The sequence below is a fragment of the Salvelinus fontinalis genome, chromosome 36 (genome assembly GCF_029448725.1).
Source record: "Salvelinus fontinalis isolate EN_2023a chromosome 36, ASM2944872v1, whole genome shotgun sequence".
Classification (NCBI taxonomy): Eukaryota; Metazoa; Chordata; class Actinopteri; order Salmoniformes; family Salmonidae; genus Salvelinus; species Salvelinus fontinalis.
Window position 1 is genome coordinate 7,414,846 of NC_074700.1, and position 13,742 is coordinate 7,428,587.

General features: G+C 42.2%; 1 protein-coding gene across 1 annotated transcript; it reads right to left on the reverse strand.

Annotated features, from left to right (window-relative positions):
- Nucleotides 1–2,689: 2,689 nt before the first annotated feature.
- LOC129835127 (DNA damage-inducible transcript 4-like protein) lies at nucleotides 2,690–6,203 on the reverse strand. The gene is made up of 4 exons (XM_055900525.1): nucleotides 6,016–6,203; nucleotides 5,177–5,300; nucleotides 3,414–3,923; nucleotides 2,690–3,089 (listed from the first exon to the last, which is right to left on the reverse strand). Exons 2-3 carry the CDS (start codon nucleotides 5,265–5,267, stop codon nucleotides 3,433–3,435), a joined length of 582 nt encoding a protein of 193 aa, XP_055756500.1. The 5' UTR covers nucleotides 5,268–5,300; nucleotides 6,016–6,203; the 3' UTR covers nucleotides 2,690–3,089; nucleotides 3,414–3,432.
- Between the last annotated feature and the right edge of the window lie 7,539 nt (nucleotides 6,204–13,742).

Sequence of the window (13,742 nt, forward strand, 5' to 3'; positions counted from 1 at the left end):
AAAGGCTTAGGTTCCCTTATATTGGTGGTGTGGTATGTTGAAGAACTGACAGTAAACTTTACTGTCTAGAAAGTACATGCCATTCATTAGATTGAGTAAGAGTTACGAAGTATTTACATTTACATATGGCACATAAACATAAAACTAGATAGTTTGCAGTCTAGTCGGTGCATTTCTGTCATATCGAATTAAGCAGCTGTTTAGGAATAACTTTACAACTCTGTACAATTTCAGACAGTAGCACATACCAGCGAAATAGGCAATTGTTTACCTCCATATTCTATCATTAATCTAGAGAGGCGTTATTCTGAACTGCTTTGAAGCTGAGGTGTTGTAGGGTGTTAGGGGTTGTGTGTTGTGAGCTGTGTATAGTGTTTGGGGCTGTTCCTCTTTGCTTGACATCATGGGGAAATCAAAAGAAATCAGCCAAGACCTTAAAAAAAAATTGTAGACCTCCACAAGTCTGGTTCATCCTTGGGAGCAATTTCCAAACGCCTGAAGGTACCACGTTCATCTGTACTAACAATAGTATGCAAGTATAAACACCGTGGGACCATGCAGCCGTCATACCGCTCAGGAAGGAGACGTGTTCTGTCTCCTAGAGATGAACATATTTGGTTCGAAAAGTGCAAATCGATCCCAGAACAGCAAAAGACCTTGTGAAGACGCTGGAGGAAACAGGTACAAAAGTATCTATATCCACAGTAAAATGAGTCCTATATCGACATTTTTTTTAACCTTTATTTAACTAGGCAAGTCAGTTAAGAATAAATTCTTATTTTCAATGACGGCCGAGGAACAGTGGGTTAACTGCCTTGTTCAGGGGCAGAACGACAGATTTTTACCTTGTCAGCTCGGGGAATCAATCTTGCAACCTTTCGGTTACTTGTCCAACGCTCTAACCACTAGGCTACCTGCCGCCCCACATAACCTGAAAGGCCGCACAGCAAGGAAGAAGCCACTGCTCCAAAACCGCCATTAAAAAAAGCTAGACTATGGTTTGCAACTGAACATGGGGACAAAGATTGTACTTTTTGGAGAAATGTCCTCTGGTCTGATGAAACAAAAATAGAACTGTTTGGCCATAATGACCATCGTTATGTTTGGAGGAAAAAGGGGAAGACGCTTGCAAGCCAAAGAACACCATCCCAACCGTGAAGAACGGACGTGGCAGAATCATGTTTTGGGGGTGCTTTGCTGCAGGAGGGACTGGTGCACTTCACAAAATAGATGGCATCATGGAGGAAAATGTGGATATATTGAAGACAGTCAGGAAGTTAAAGCTTGGTTGCAAATGGGTCTTCCAAATGGACAATGACCCCGAGCATACTTCCAAAGTTGTGGCAAAATGGCATAAGGACAAAAAAGTCAAGGTATTGGAGTGGCCATCACGAAGCCCTGACCTCAATCCTATAGAAAATGTGTGGGCAGAACTGAAAGCTTGTGCGAGCAAGGAGGCTTACAAACCTGTTACACCAGTTCTGTCAGGAGGAATGGGCCAAAATTCACCCAACTTGTGGGAAGTTTGTGGAAGGCTACCCAAAATATTTGACCCAAGTTAAACAATTTAAAGGTAATGCTACCAAATACTAATTGAGTGTATGTAAACTTCTGGGAATTTTTACGAGGATTAAATGTCAGGAATTGTTAAAAACTGAGTTTAAATGTATTTGGCAAAGGTGTATGTAAACATCCGACTTCAACTGTATATACAGGATTTGGCCCTGATAGCTGAAGTTTCATCTAGGAAATTGAAATCTATAGATGTTTGCACCACTGTAGTGGCTGATTCTGTACAATATAGGCTCATGTAGATACTTACAGCTGATGATTCCTTTTGACAAGAGGGAATCACACATTTAACATGTTCCTTATACAACACGTAGTGTAACATTCAGTAAACGAATTGAGTCACTCATCCAAGCACTCACTAGCTGACATACAAAAGTCATGACACAAGCATGTGAAGGACAGTTAGTAGCCAGGAACTACTGTATGGGTTAATTATCCCATAGACACATTGCAAGTGTCACCCTAATGCTTTTGCGTTGTGTGCTCACTTTCATTGTATTTAGTGGAAGGCCTGATGCATGGTGTAAGGGGGTGCTCATTTATCGAATACTCTGGGGGGGGGGGGGGAACTGTTTGCAATGCATGGCACTAAAAATGTAGATTTAATTTTTTTTTATAAAGCTTTTGATGACAAGATTTCTACTTCGAACCAAGTTCCGTAGGTTGGGATTATGTTAGAGGTGCATGTTGCCCAATGTATATTATGATCAAATTCTTATTGGTGACCTGTAATGTGACACAAGATATTCCAACTGCTATAACTTTGCAATAGGTTTATTACTGTAGTGGGGAAATTAGGACATACTGAAAATAAATATAAATGCCACATGTAAGGTTTTGGCACCATGTCTCATGAGCGATCACAAATGTTCTACACACATTTTATATCTCTCAACTGTTGAGCACAAATTTGTTTACATCCTTGTTAGTAAGCACTACCCCAGTCTCATTCTTGGCACCAGAACATGCAGCACAGCTGGCTTGGTGACAGATTATCCAACATCCTGTACAAAAGTTACAATTGAATTATTTCTTTGGAAATTTAAAATGGCAACCAACTTCAGGAGTTTAGGGCATGAACAGATTGAACACATTAAATAACACAAGTGACTCAAGGTAGGTTTAAAATGTTTAATTGTCAAAAAGACATTGCCACTGCCTTTAACAGGAATCTCAACAAAACAAATCTTAAGTTACTTACAGCCATCAATTGAGAAAGGTATAAAAAGAACAAGCCCTGAAGAACCCCCGTGGAGCTAGGATCTAACAAGTGCAAGATTTTTTTTTTCGATTTTTCTTCAACATTAACTAAGTGGCAGTTTATGGCATCCGTCGAGGTTGGAGCCCCGTCAATGAGCAGCATGTTCACAAGGACAAACATTCAATGGCTCGCTAACAAACACTTACATACCCCCAATTCAGCATTGAACACCTACATTATGGCCCCCAGAACTTTTCCAAGTCCTCTTCCTATAGCCTCTAGGTGGGTTTACTTTGCTGCACAGCAGTGGACAAATCTGGAAACAAACGGATTGCCAAAGTTTGTTCAAATATTGCTAAGTAAAAAAATATATAATTATGCTAATCTTGTTCAGGCATTAGACAATCCATTACAGTAACCAAGACTTGTCAGTCCATTTTGAATAATCAGTTGTAGAAACCTGGACATTGGAACAGACAGGCTGGACAACAGTAACCTTTGTACAAGACACAAACTGTATTTATACAAAAACATGTAGAAAATAAGACCCTCCAGGAGAGATCTTAACATTGATATTCAAGTGTAGAAAAGCATTGTACATGCCACCCCAAGGACATCTGACTGAACCATGGTGTCCCACCTTCCTCAATTCCCCCTTCTCAGTACTCTTCTACCACGGTACCAGCCAAGGAGGAGTAGAGCTTCTTCTTGATGAGCCGGAAGCCAGGGCTGAGTTTGAGCGCATGCCTGAAGCCTGGAGTGAAACAGGCACCAATGTGCAGGAAGTCCCTGAGACTGGGCCAGGCACTACAGTCCTGCTTGAACACCAGCGTCAGCTCGAAGGTGGGCACCACGTCTGCATTGTACACGATGCGCTCCAGCTGCTTACAGCACTGTTCCTGCTCCAGGTGCACGTAGAGTACACAGCCGCGTAGGCCGCACGGCTCACCCGACGACAGGCGCAGTACATCGCGTGCTATCCTCAGAGTCAGCTTCTCAGGGACCAGCACCTTAGAGCAACGCATCGTGGTCTTCTTGGCCCGTGACAGGCAGTTCTCAAACATCTTGGCCAACTGCTGACACATCCTGTCCTCAGACACCTCCACGTTCAGGTGAGGCTCAGCCAAACAGTGTTCCCAGGAATCCAGCTCTGACAGAAGACAAAGACAATAGTCGAGTGATGTTTTAAAGACAAAGCAAAAGTGCAGACTATGGGCCTCAGTCAAATACAAGAACATTTGATAAAGTCAGGCGTGTAACTTAAGGGGGAGACATGGACCCCCCCAGTATTAGAGACTGGACAATTTGACCCAGTCAATAATATACCATGAGGAATTTGATGATTGAAAATTCCCACCGTGACATTGCACAGCAGTAGGCTGGTTTCTTTCTCCTTTATACATCAATATGGACGTGAAACCAGGTACTGGTGTCTATACGGTTTCTTGAGTAAGTGGTGTTCTTATATCATATTTGTGCAACAGTAGCAGTTTGTTCAATTGGCTAAGGGGCATAGACTGTTTCCCCATGACTGAAAGTTTGGGACAGCGATAGGTAATATTTAACACAAATAGAGATGGGCAACCCCATGAGTCTGACCATTTATTTATAACCACAATGCTGAATCAGTTGGGCTACCGCTAATCATTCTTATTGCTAACACACCAGCCTGATGTGGACCAATTTGTCAGGCTCATTTGAGGGGGAAATTATATTTTAATGGTGTCACCATTTGATATCCATACATTGGAGTCACCAGGGCCGCATTCACTATGAAAAGACAAACAAAATAATGCAACAAAACACCTGCTTAGACATTGCCAGGAACACCAGGATTGGGTCAAATGCCATCAGCTAACCACATTGTGTAGCAATCGGTCAGTCGATGGCAGTCTTGTGGCACAAAGGCCTCCCAAAGTGTCATGTCCTCTTCACTGCCAGAATTCACTGGATAGCCTAACCACCATAATGCTTATTGGCTTTCACCCATCCAGTCCTCTCAGGTCAGTGAGAAGGAAATGAGACTTGAGCCAGAGTCACAGTGCATGGACTTGTCAACACATTGTCTGCACGCAATCTTTATAATTGTCAGGTGAGGTATGTGACAATTGGATTTCAATGTTTCATAGAAGTTAAAATTTTAACTACAGTACAACAGCCAGAGTCATTATGCAGTCTGTGCATTCAAATCTCACATTGATACATGACAACAACATTATTTGAAGAAACGGAGTCCTGTTGGCCAGCATATGATAAAAGATGAAGTCATATTTTGACGTCACCATCCCCTTCCATTCTTTCCTGCAACTACGCACCAATACTGGAGTAAACAAGCGCTGAATGAGTGGATTGGAGAATTTAGAAATGCCACACATACATTGAAGAAAAGCTCAAAACGCTTACCATTTTCAATACAAGTCAAGTCGTATCTACGGTCAATCAATTCTGATATGCATTCCGGGTTTTTACTCTTAAGTTTGCTTGTAGCAACCATGGCGCCCAACCCGTTAGTTCCTTTTTAAAAGTGCTGTAAAAAATAAGGTACATGTTATTACAATTTAGCAATAATTCACAAGCCAACTTCGCATAGCCTACACAAGCGCTGAATGAGTGGATTGGAGAATTTAGAAATGCCACACATACATTGGAGAAATTTAACATTTATCAACACAAAGCATAAAAATGTTCAAAGTAGGCCAGTTTGCATCTAGTTACTGTTGCTAGGGATGTTCGTAAATTCAATCTGGAGTGCCAGAGTGTGCTCCCTGGGCGTTCGTAAATTCAGAGCGTTTCGCTTCGGAGGGCTCTCAGCTTTTCATGGCTCTCAGAGCGTGCCGAGGAGTAAGGTTGATCCGAGCGTTCTGACCTCAACAGCAGTCAAGCACCCAAGCTGACTGGCTAACATCGGCTAGCTACTTCCAGACAAATGAGAGAACACATCCCGCTGACCATTTCAGTCGCCCTAGCAGAGCTGGTTATGCTGTTCATGTTATCCAGAGCGTTGGTGACTAATTACGCTTGTTTTGCAGAGGAGTTCGTAAATTCTTCAATTATTCTGCGCTCTGGCACACTGTCAAGAGTGCTCTGAAATCGGAGTAGATAAGTGAATTTATGTAGGCGCTCTAAATATATGTTTCGAAAACTTCTGTATAACATTTTTGGCTAGTCCTAATAATGACGCAAAACATTCGCTTGCAGCATCAGAACACTCAACAAGTATTGAATAAAATAAACTAGCTTACCTTGATATAGCTATGTTGGTTCAAAATAAATTATAAAGGCTCTCTTATAAATACTTTCCCCACATAGGCTACAAACACACACCCCACAAACATTAACACTGCCTACAGCTAGAGCAACGCCTTGGGGTTACTTATACTCTTCTTCTCACAGCTCACGCTGCTTTGTCCAATCGGAATCAGTTTATCGTTCTGGAAATTGCTGAAGTTAACCACGCGTGCAAGCAACACACCTTGCGCTTTTCAGGGCTCTCAGAGAACGTCTGCTCCGAGGCACATGATTGGCCACGGAAGAAATTGCGTCAACCAATAATCAATTAACATTAATTTGTTTCTACCTGAATTTTTCAATCACTCACGTGCGACAATTCTTCTGTCAAAAAGTGCTAGTAATCAAACTACCATATTCAACAGGAAGTAGTCCTAAACGTATGGCTGTCTTGTACTCATCTTTCTTTTTCCCAACGCGCTGAAGCCAAAACCACGCGCCGTTATTCAGAGGAGCGTTCTACTACGCTCCCATTGGGTAGCTAGCGTTGTCTCAATCACAGGCGATCAGTGCAGAGACAGTGACCTTCCAAGGTAAGGATGGAAAGTGTAATTTAACAATTAGCTGCCTACCATAATGCAGGCCTATTATTATTATGTTTGTTAACATTTGCCCATGTATTTATTTTCAGAGTTTCAATGAGTTGCAAAAATTTCTCAGATAACTCTGCTTAATTCCCTAAATTGAAGGTCAGCTAAGTTAACCTAGTGTACTTAACGTTACTAGCTCGGTATTTGAAGTTGTTATATTGTTATTAGTAGTCTATTATCAGGTATAAGCATATGCTTATCATTCATAATTTCTCAAATATTCATTAGCTAATCATTCAGTCGAATATGCTATGCTACAGCCATTGAACCCATCTTTGAGCGTTAAGGGACGTTAATGGCTAGCTCGGTCCACAACATTGTTATTATATTTTTCAATCTTGAAATACAAGGGCAAATGTTATTAATCAGTGACTGAAATTTTGCGCAATGTGACATTCACTTCCGGACTTGGAGAGAGCTCAAAGAGTTGTAGAACGCCCCTCTGAATAACGGGGCGTGGCTTTGGCTTAACTGCGTTGGGAAAAAGAAAGACGCTTCTTGTACTTCATTCAGAATTTAATGAGATGCGTGCATATCCTAGAGGATGAACGAGGCCTCTAGTGGCCAAAAGGCCATTTTCGCATGGGCAGCACCCTAGCGCCCCACAGTAGAGGCACAGATAGAACAATAAGACAGCTATTTCACTGGATGTATAAATGTGAAGCATCCGGTTGGCATTTCCACTCACTACCAAATATGTTAGTGAGAGGAAGCCCACTGGCGCGCAATGGGAGAAGATGGAAAGAGATGGATTTTGGCCTATATGCTGCACATTTTCTCATCAAATAAACATTTGAGCTCAATAATTTTCTGTTGCCAAAACTAGAATTTATTATGAACAGAGTGGACTAACTTTTGTAGACTTTACCCGTTCCAAATGTTTAAAAAAAATCACCCTGTTTATGTAACGGATGTGAAATGGCTAGCTAGTTAGCGGGTACGCGCTAGTAGCATTTCAATCAGTTACGTCACTTGCTCTGAGACTTTAAGTAGGGTTGCCCCTTGCTTTGCAAGGGCCGCGGCCTTTGTGTAGCGATGGGTAACGATGCTTCGTGGGCAACCGTTGTTGATGTGTGCAGAGGGTCCCTGGTTCGCGCCCGTGTCGGGGCGAGGGAACGACGTAAAGTTATACTGTTACATTGATGCTGTTGACCCGGATCACTGGTTGCTGCGGAAAAGGAGGAGGTTGAAAGGGGGGTGAGTGTAACGGATGTGAAATGGCTAGCTAGTTAGCGGGTACGCGCTAGTAGCATTTCAATCAGTTACGTCACTTGCTCTGAGACTTTAAGTAGGGTTGCCCCTTGCTTTGCAAGGGCCGCGGCTTTTGTGGAGCAATGGGTAACGACGCTTCGTGGTTGACTGTTGTTGATGTGTGCAGAGGGTCCCTGGTTCGCGCCCGTGTCGGGGCGAGGGGACGGTTTAAAGTTATACTGTTACATTTAGAAGGAGCGCAAAAGCAAATTGAGTTATTGCACATGCGCACTTCACAGAGTAGGCGTTCCGTAACGGAAATATGCAGATTCATACTAAAACGCCCCAATAGGATTTCTCCAGCGCATGCTTGGCTCTGTCCACCTCCTTGCTTGTTCTGCCCACTATGACTAATTTGTATCTTGGTTTAGTTATAAAAATCTTTGTTGGAGGTGTACCCATAAAACCTAATCATTTTTCCACCATAAATATTTCCCATAGCTCTGTCAAGTTGGATGGGGAGTGTCGCAGCACAGCTAATTTCAGGTCTCTCAAGAGTTGTTCGATCTGGTTCAAGTACGGGCTTTGGCTGGGCCACTCAAGGACATTCAGAGACTTGTCCCGAAGCCACTCCTGCTTTGTCTTGGCTGTGTGCTTAGGGTCATTGTCCTGTTGGAAGGTGAACCTTCACCCCAGTATGAGGTGTATAAGAATGATGGAGGCCACTGTGTTCTTTAGGACTTTTAATGCTGCAGAATGTTTTTGGTACCCTTCCCCAGACCTCGACACAATCCTGTCTCAGAGCTCTACGGACAATTCCTTCGACCTCATGGCTTGGTTTTTTGCTCTGACATGCACTGTCAACTGTGGGACCTTATATAGACAGGTGTGTGCCTTTCCAAATCATGTCTAATCAATTGAATGTACCACAGGTGGACTCCATTCAACGTGTAGAAACATTTCAAGGATGATCAATGGAAACAGGATCCACCTTGATCCTGACTAGTCTCACCAGTCCCTGCCACTGAAAAGCATCCCCACAGCATGATGCTGGCACAACCATGCTTCACCGTAGGAATGGTGCCAGGTTTCCTCCAGACGTGACGCTTGGCATTTAGGCCAAAGAGTTCAATCTTGGTTTCATCAGACAAAATAATCTTGTTTCTCATGATCTGAGAGTCTTTAGGTGCCTTTTGGCAAACTCCAAGCAGCCTGTCATGTGCCTTTTACTGAGGAGTGGCTTCCGTCTGGCCACTCTACCATAAAGGCCTGATTGGTGGAATGCTGCAGAGATGGCTGTTCTTCTGGAAGGTTCTCCCATCTCCACAGAGGAACTCTAGAGCTCTGTCAAAGTGAGCATCGGGTTTTTGGTCATCTCCCTGACCAAGGCCTTTCTCCCCCGGTTGCTCAGTTTGGCTGGGTGGCCAGCTCTAGGAAGAGTCTTGGTGGTTCCAAACTTCATCCATTTAAGAATGATGTATGCCACTGTGGTATTTTGGTACCCTTACTCATATCTGTGCCTCGACACAATCCTGTCTCGGAGCTCTACGGACAATTCCTTCGACCTCATGGCTTGGTTTTTGCTATGACATGCACTGTCAACTGTGGGACCTTATATAGACAGGTGTGCCTTTCCAACTCATGTCCAATCAATTGAATTTACCATAGGTGGACTCCAATCAAGTTGTAGAAACATCTCAAGGATGATCAATGGAAACAGGATGCACCTGAGCTCAATTTCAAGTCTTATAGCAAAAGGTCTGAATACTTATGTAAATAAGGTATATCTGTTTTTTATTCTTAATATATTTGCAAAAATTACTAAAAACCTGTTTTTGTTTTTTCATTATGGGGTATTGTGTGTAGATTTCTGAGGAAAAAAATAGAATAAGGCTGTAACGTAACAAAATGTGGAAAAAGTCAAGGGGTTTGAATGCTTTCCGAAGGCACTGTACTTGATATACAGTCTAATAATAGCAATGCAAAATCGTCAGATGTTTTCCTTACAGCAAATGTATGAGAAATGCATGACCGGATGGATTGAAAATTCATTTTTCACTTGGGGTAGGCCTACTTTCATGCTTGGAGCTCTCCTAAATGTCATTTTGAAAACTGAGCATAACATTTTGCTATTGCCAACACATCTACTTGTGTATTATTTTTTCATCAGACCTCCTTTATTGTGGCTTAAACTAACCAGATTATACAAAAAAACAGTTCCATATTCAATTATCTTTTGTACTAATTGATCAAAGACAATATTCAATGTTCTCCAAACATGGCCATCCTGATCATCCTGAATGGTGAGAGTTGCTTCCAGATGCCTCTGGAAACGCTATCTGGGGAGCCTCACTGAGCAGCTGCCCACCGAAGTCATGGTGAAATTGGTCAAAGGAGTAATAGAAGCAATCAGGGGCCTCCTCCAACGTGAGTAAGTAAGGTAAGTGCATATCATAGTTTTTTTTGTATGTTGTGTGGGCCTATGTGATCGACTGGGTTCGAACTATGTTAGCCCACTGAGCTAGCCTGGTGTTACTTTGGGGAACTTATACTAGTCTTCATGTCTCAGGCACCAGCACGGTTAACTCATCATGTGAGCATGACTCACCAAACCACCTCAGTTACATTTCACCCCCCTTTGCCATCCTCCTTCTCAGAGACCCATTCAGGTCACGGAACCAATGTGACAGACTGGGCTTGAACCTGGGTGTTCCCGCACGGCACAAGGTTAGCCCACTGAGCTAAAGCCTCGGCTCAGGGGGCAATCACCAGTCTTAAGTTCTCAGGCAAAGTTACTCATCACAAACTTGTGGTTCCCTGAACCATGTACAGGAATTTTCTGGAAATGCACTGGAAGATGTGTGTGCATTGTTTAATAACAAGGTAGAACACTGATGTTTAACAATGTAGCTGCATTTAGTGCTGAGCGATTAACCAACATTTTGGTTATTCTTCATTTTTTAAACAACTAATTGATCAGCTTCGTTTCTATTATTTGAATTCCATTCATCTTTATTTTTCTGTGAGCTTAATGCTCAGTTTCACTAGAGATAAATCAGATCAAGCCCAAACTGTGTGATGTAGTAGGGAGTTGTACTTTCCAATATTCTTCATAGTTTAGAGGAGAAAACGCGGTAATTAACTACAATGATCATAATCCATTGCGCGCCTTCTTGTCCACTCTGTATGGTGCAGAAACTTAGAGGGAAAGAAGAGACAGAAAAACAAGCAATCGAGAGGGATAGAGAGCAGTTGCTTCGTGAGGTATCTCTACCTGAAAATACATGATCTTCTAAGTGATCGATAGTTGGTATTCAGCAGTTACTTTGAAGTACTAAAATAGTTATTTTGTCAGACAGTATAGGTAACAGTTCTATAGAGATGAGGACTTAGAATGAAATAATAAAAATGTAATAATAAAAATAATAAATAATAAAGTAAACAAATAAAACAAATGTAATATACACAACTGAAATATTTTTATAAAGTAATGTGAATAAATTATCGTTAATAAGTGATAAGCAGTATTGGGTAGTCTCTATCATCACGGGACTTTTATTAATTGTTTTATTCTGTGTTTTTACAACATTCAATCTGCATAATGCATAGTGCATTTTAATGTAATAATAATCATAACCGAAATCGAAAATGTGATTTTCTTAAAAAAATAATCGAACCGATCTCAAAAAGCACTAATTGCTCAGCTCTAGCTGTAGCAAACAGCCACACTCAGGGAACCCATTATCATTCCCTCTCAACAGGCATTTGATTTCTCCCATGTAATCTGACTCGGCAGGCATGGCCCTCCCTACATACAGCTGAGGGTAATGGAATCCAGCTCACCAGGGAGCTCTCTGCTTTGCTCCCACTGTCACATGGATAGAACAAGATACCCATAAGAAAACAGTCACGTGTGTTTGCCAGTGCAGCCGACTATTGCCCATCTACCAGCTGCAAACTAGAACAACACCTGACAACCGCATTTCCCTGAAGTGTTGTGTTGTGAGGAGAATTCATCACAAACAACCTTTTCATGTTGCATTAGCTTCAAGTCAATAGTATGTTGAGAAAATGCAAAAAAACACACAAAAAAAACAACATCACAGTGTTATTATCAAAAGCATCTTGAAAAGTTAAGTTGTTAATATTTGTGACCGACCGCCTTGATTCGATCTTATGTAGCAACATTTGAAATTGTGTTTTTTACATTTCATAAAAGCAGAGACACAGAGCTACGAAATGGTATATCATACACTGCATTTGAGGAACAATAGGAAAGTAATTCTGCTTTGAAAGTTGATAAACTTGGAACCCCACTTTTGAGAAAATGGCCCTGGAATGTTTTGGTGCACCTACTAGAGAGCTCTTCTTTGTCTACACCCATTCAGCATCGTTCACCCCCTCTTAAGCCAGCCCCACCAGTCTCTTTAAGGATTCACATGTGAGGTCATGTGCTAAACAGTGAGTAGTGTAGTAAAGATTAAGACTAAAAGTGGTAAAAGTAGTAGCCTACAATAAGGAAAAATTCCATGTATACGGGAAGTGTCCAGATAAAAATATTTAATAAATATTAGATGATGCTTACCCAGACACGCTTGTCTAAATTGATGGGTCATGTGAAATAAATGCTATAACCCCCAGCCAAATCTTGCTAAGTGGATGGGTCTTTACAGAAGGTGTAAACGGTACAGCGAAATGGTTACTTGCATAGTAGCAATATCAAAAAGAGAGAGTGCCAATATAAAGAAAAAAAAACAAGTGTCAATGCCAGTAGAGAAAGAACAAAATAATATACAGTATGTACAAGAACAATATCAATAACGATATCAGTGATATTAGTGATCGATGAGATAGTTATATGCATACAATCAGGGGTAAAGTGGCTGAGCAGCAGGATAAAAGAAATTGTAGCAGCAACATATGGCATGTGTATTAGGAGAGAGTCATGTGAATAGAGGCACTGCAGATAGTGCTGATGACTGGGAACTCGCCCCCAGTGATGAACTGGTCCACCCAGACCACGAATGAACAAGGGAATCTATATTCGGAGAGCTTGTTTCTGTCCTGCCCTTGACTTTGGTGCAGGGCATGTGATGTCCATAGCCTCTTCGTCGCAAAACTCCCTGATTTTCTCAAAGTCTAGCTGTGTCCAGTCCAGATGGTGCTTGTACAGGCAAACCATCTATGGGAGGAAGGATGTCAGTGTTGAGCAGCAGCTGAATCCTGGTCCCGACTGAGTCCGGACGCTCCTTGGCGACAACAACACCAGGCTCCAGAGCATCGAAGCTGTAAAACAGGGAATAACAAACAAATGGAGAAGATATTACAACCTTGAATAACATTTATTCACCTCCCAAGTTTAGATAAGAAGAATAACCTCATACAATGCAATGGAAATGATATTCACCTGAAGTGCTGGTACTGCTTGATCTGTGGCAGCGGACTGAAGTACGGAGTCAGGTGTTGTTGCCAGCTATGGCTTTCCACCAGCACCGTACCATCGTCTAGTCCAACCAGCTGTGGGATGTTGACCCCTGTCACAGTGCTGTCCTTCACAACACCAGCAATCTCGGAAAAAGTGTTCACTCTGGTGTTTTTGAAGCGCTGCTTGATGAGGCTGAAGCACCAGTCGGGGGCAAACTTGGTGTGGCCTGCGATCAGGAAGTGGTTCAGACTGTGGTGGAGCTTGTGCAAGGTCCGCCAGGCACAATACCAGAGCACAAACTTGTTTGACCACTGCAGTAATCACAATTCAGGTCCACACGGGTTTTCCCAACTCCGTAGTTGGTGAAGAAATAGTGCATGTAGTTGATGACTGCGCTACTGCCTTTGCTGGATGACATGCCTTCATCAATCAAGTAGTTGACTTGTTGTGGTATTCCTTCACAGCAGACAAAAAA

Excerpts from the sequence above, each read along its gene's own strand:
- LOC129835127 (XM_055900525.1), bottom strand. The coding sequence starts at position 5,267 with ATGGTTGCTACAAGCAAACTTAAGAGTAAAAACCCGGAATGCATATCA. Across the intron at positions 3,924-5,176 it reads CTTGACTTGTATTGAAAATG|AGCTGGATTCCTGGGAACAC; the intron begins GTAAGCGTTTTG and ends GTCTTCTGTCAG.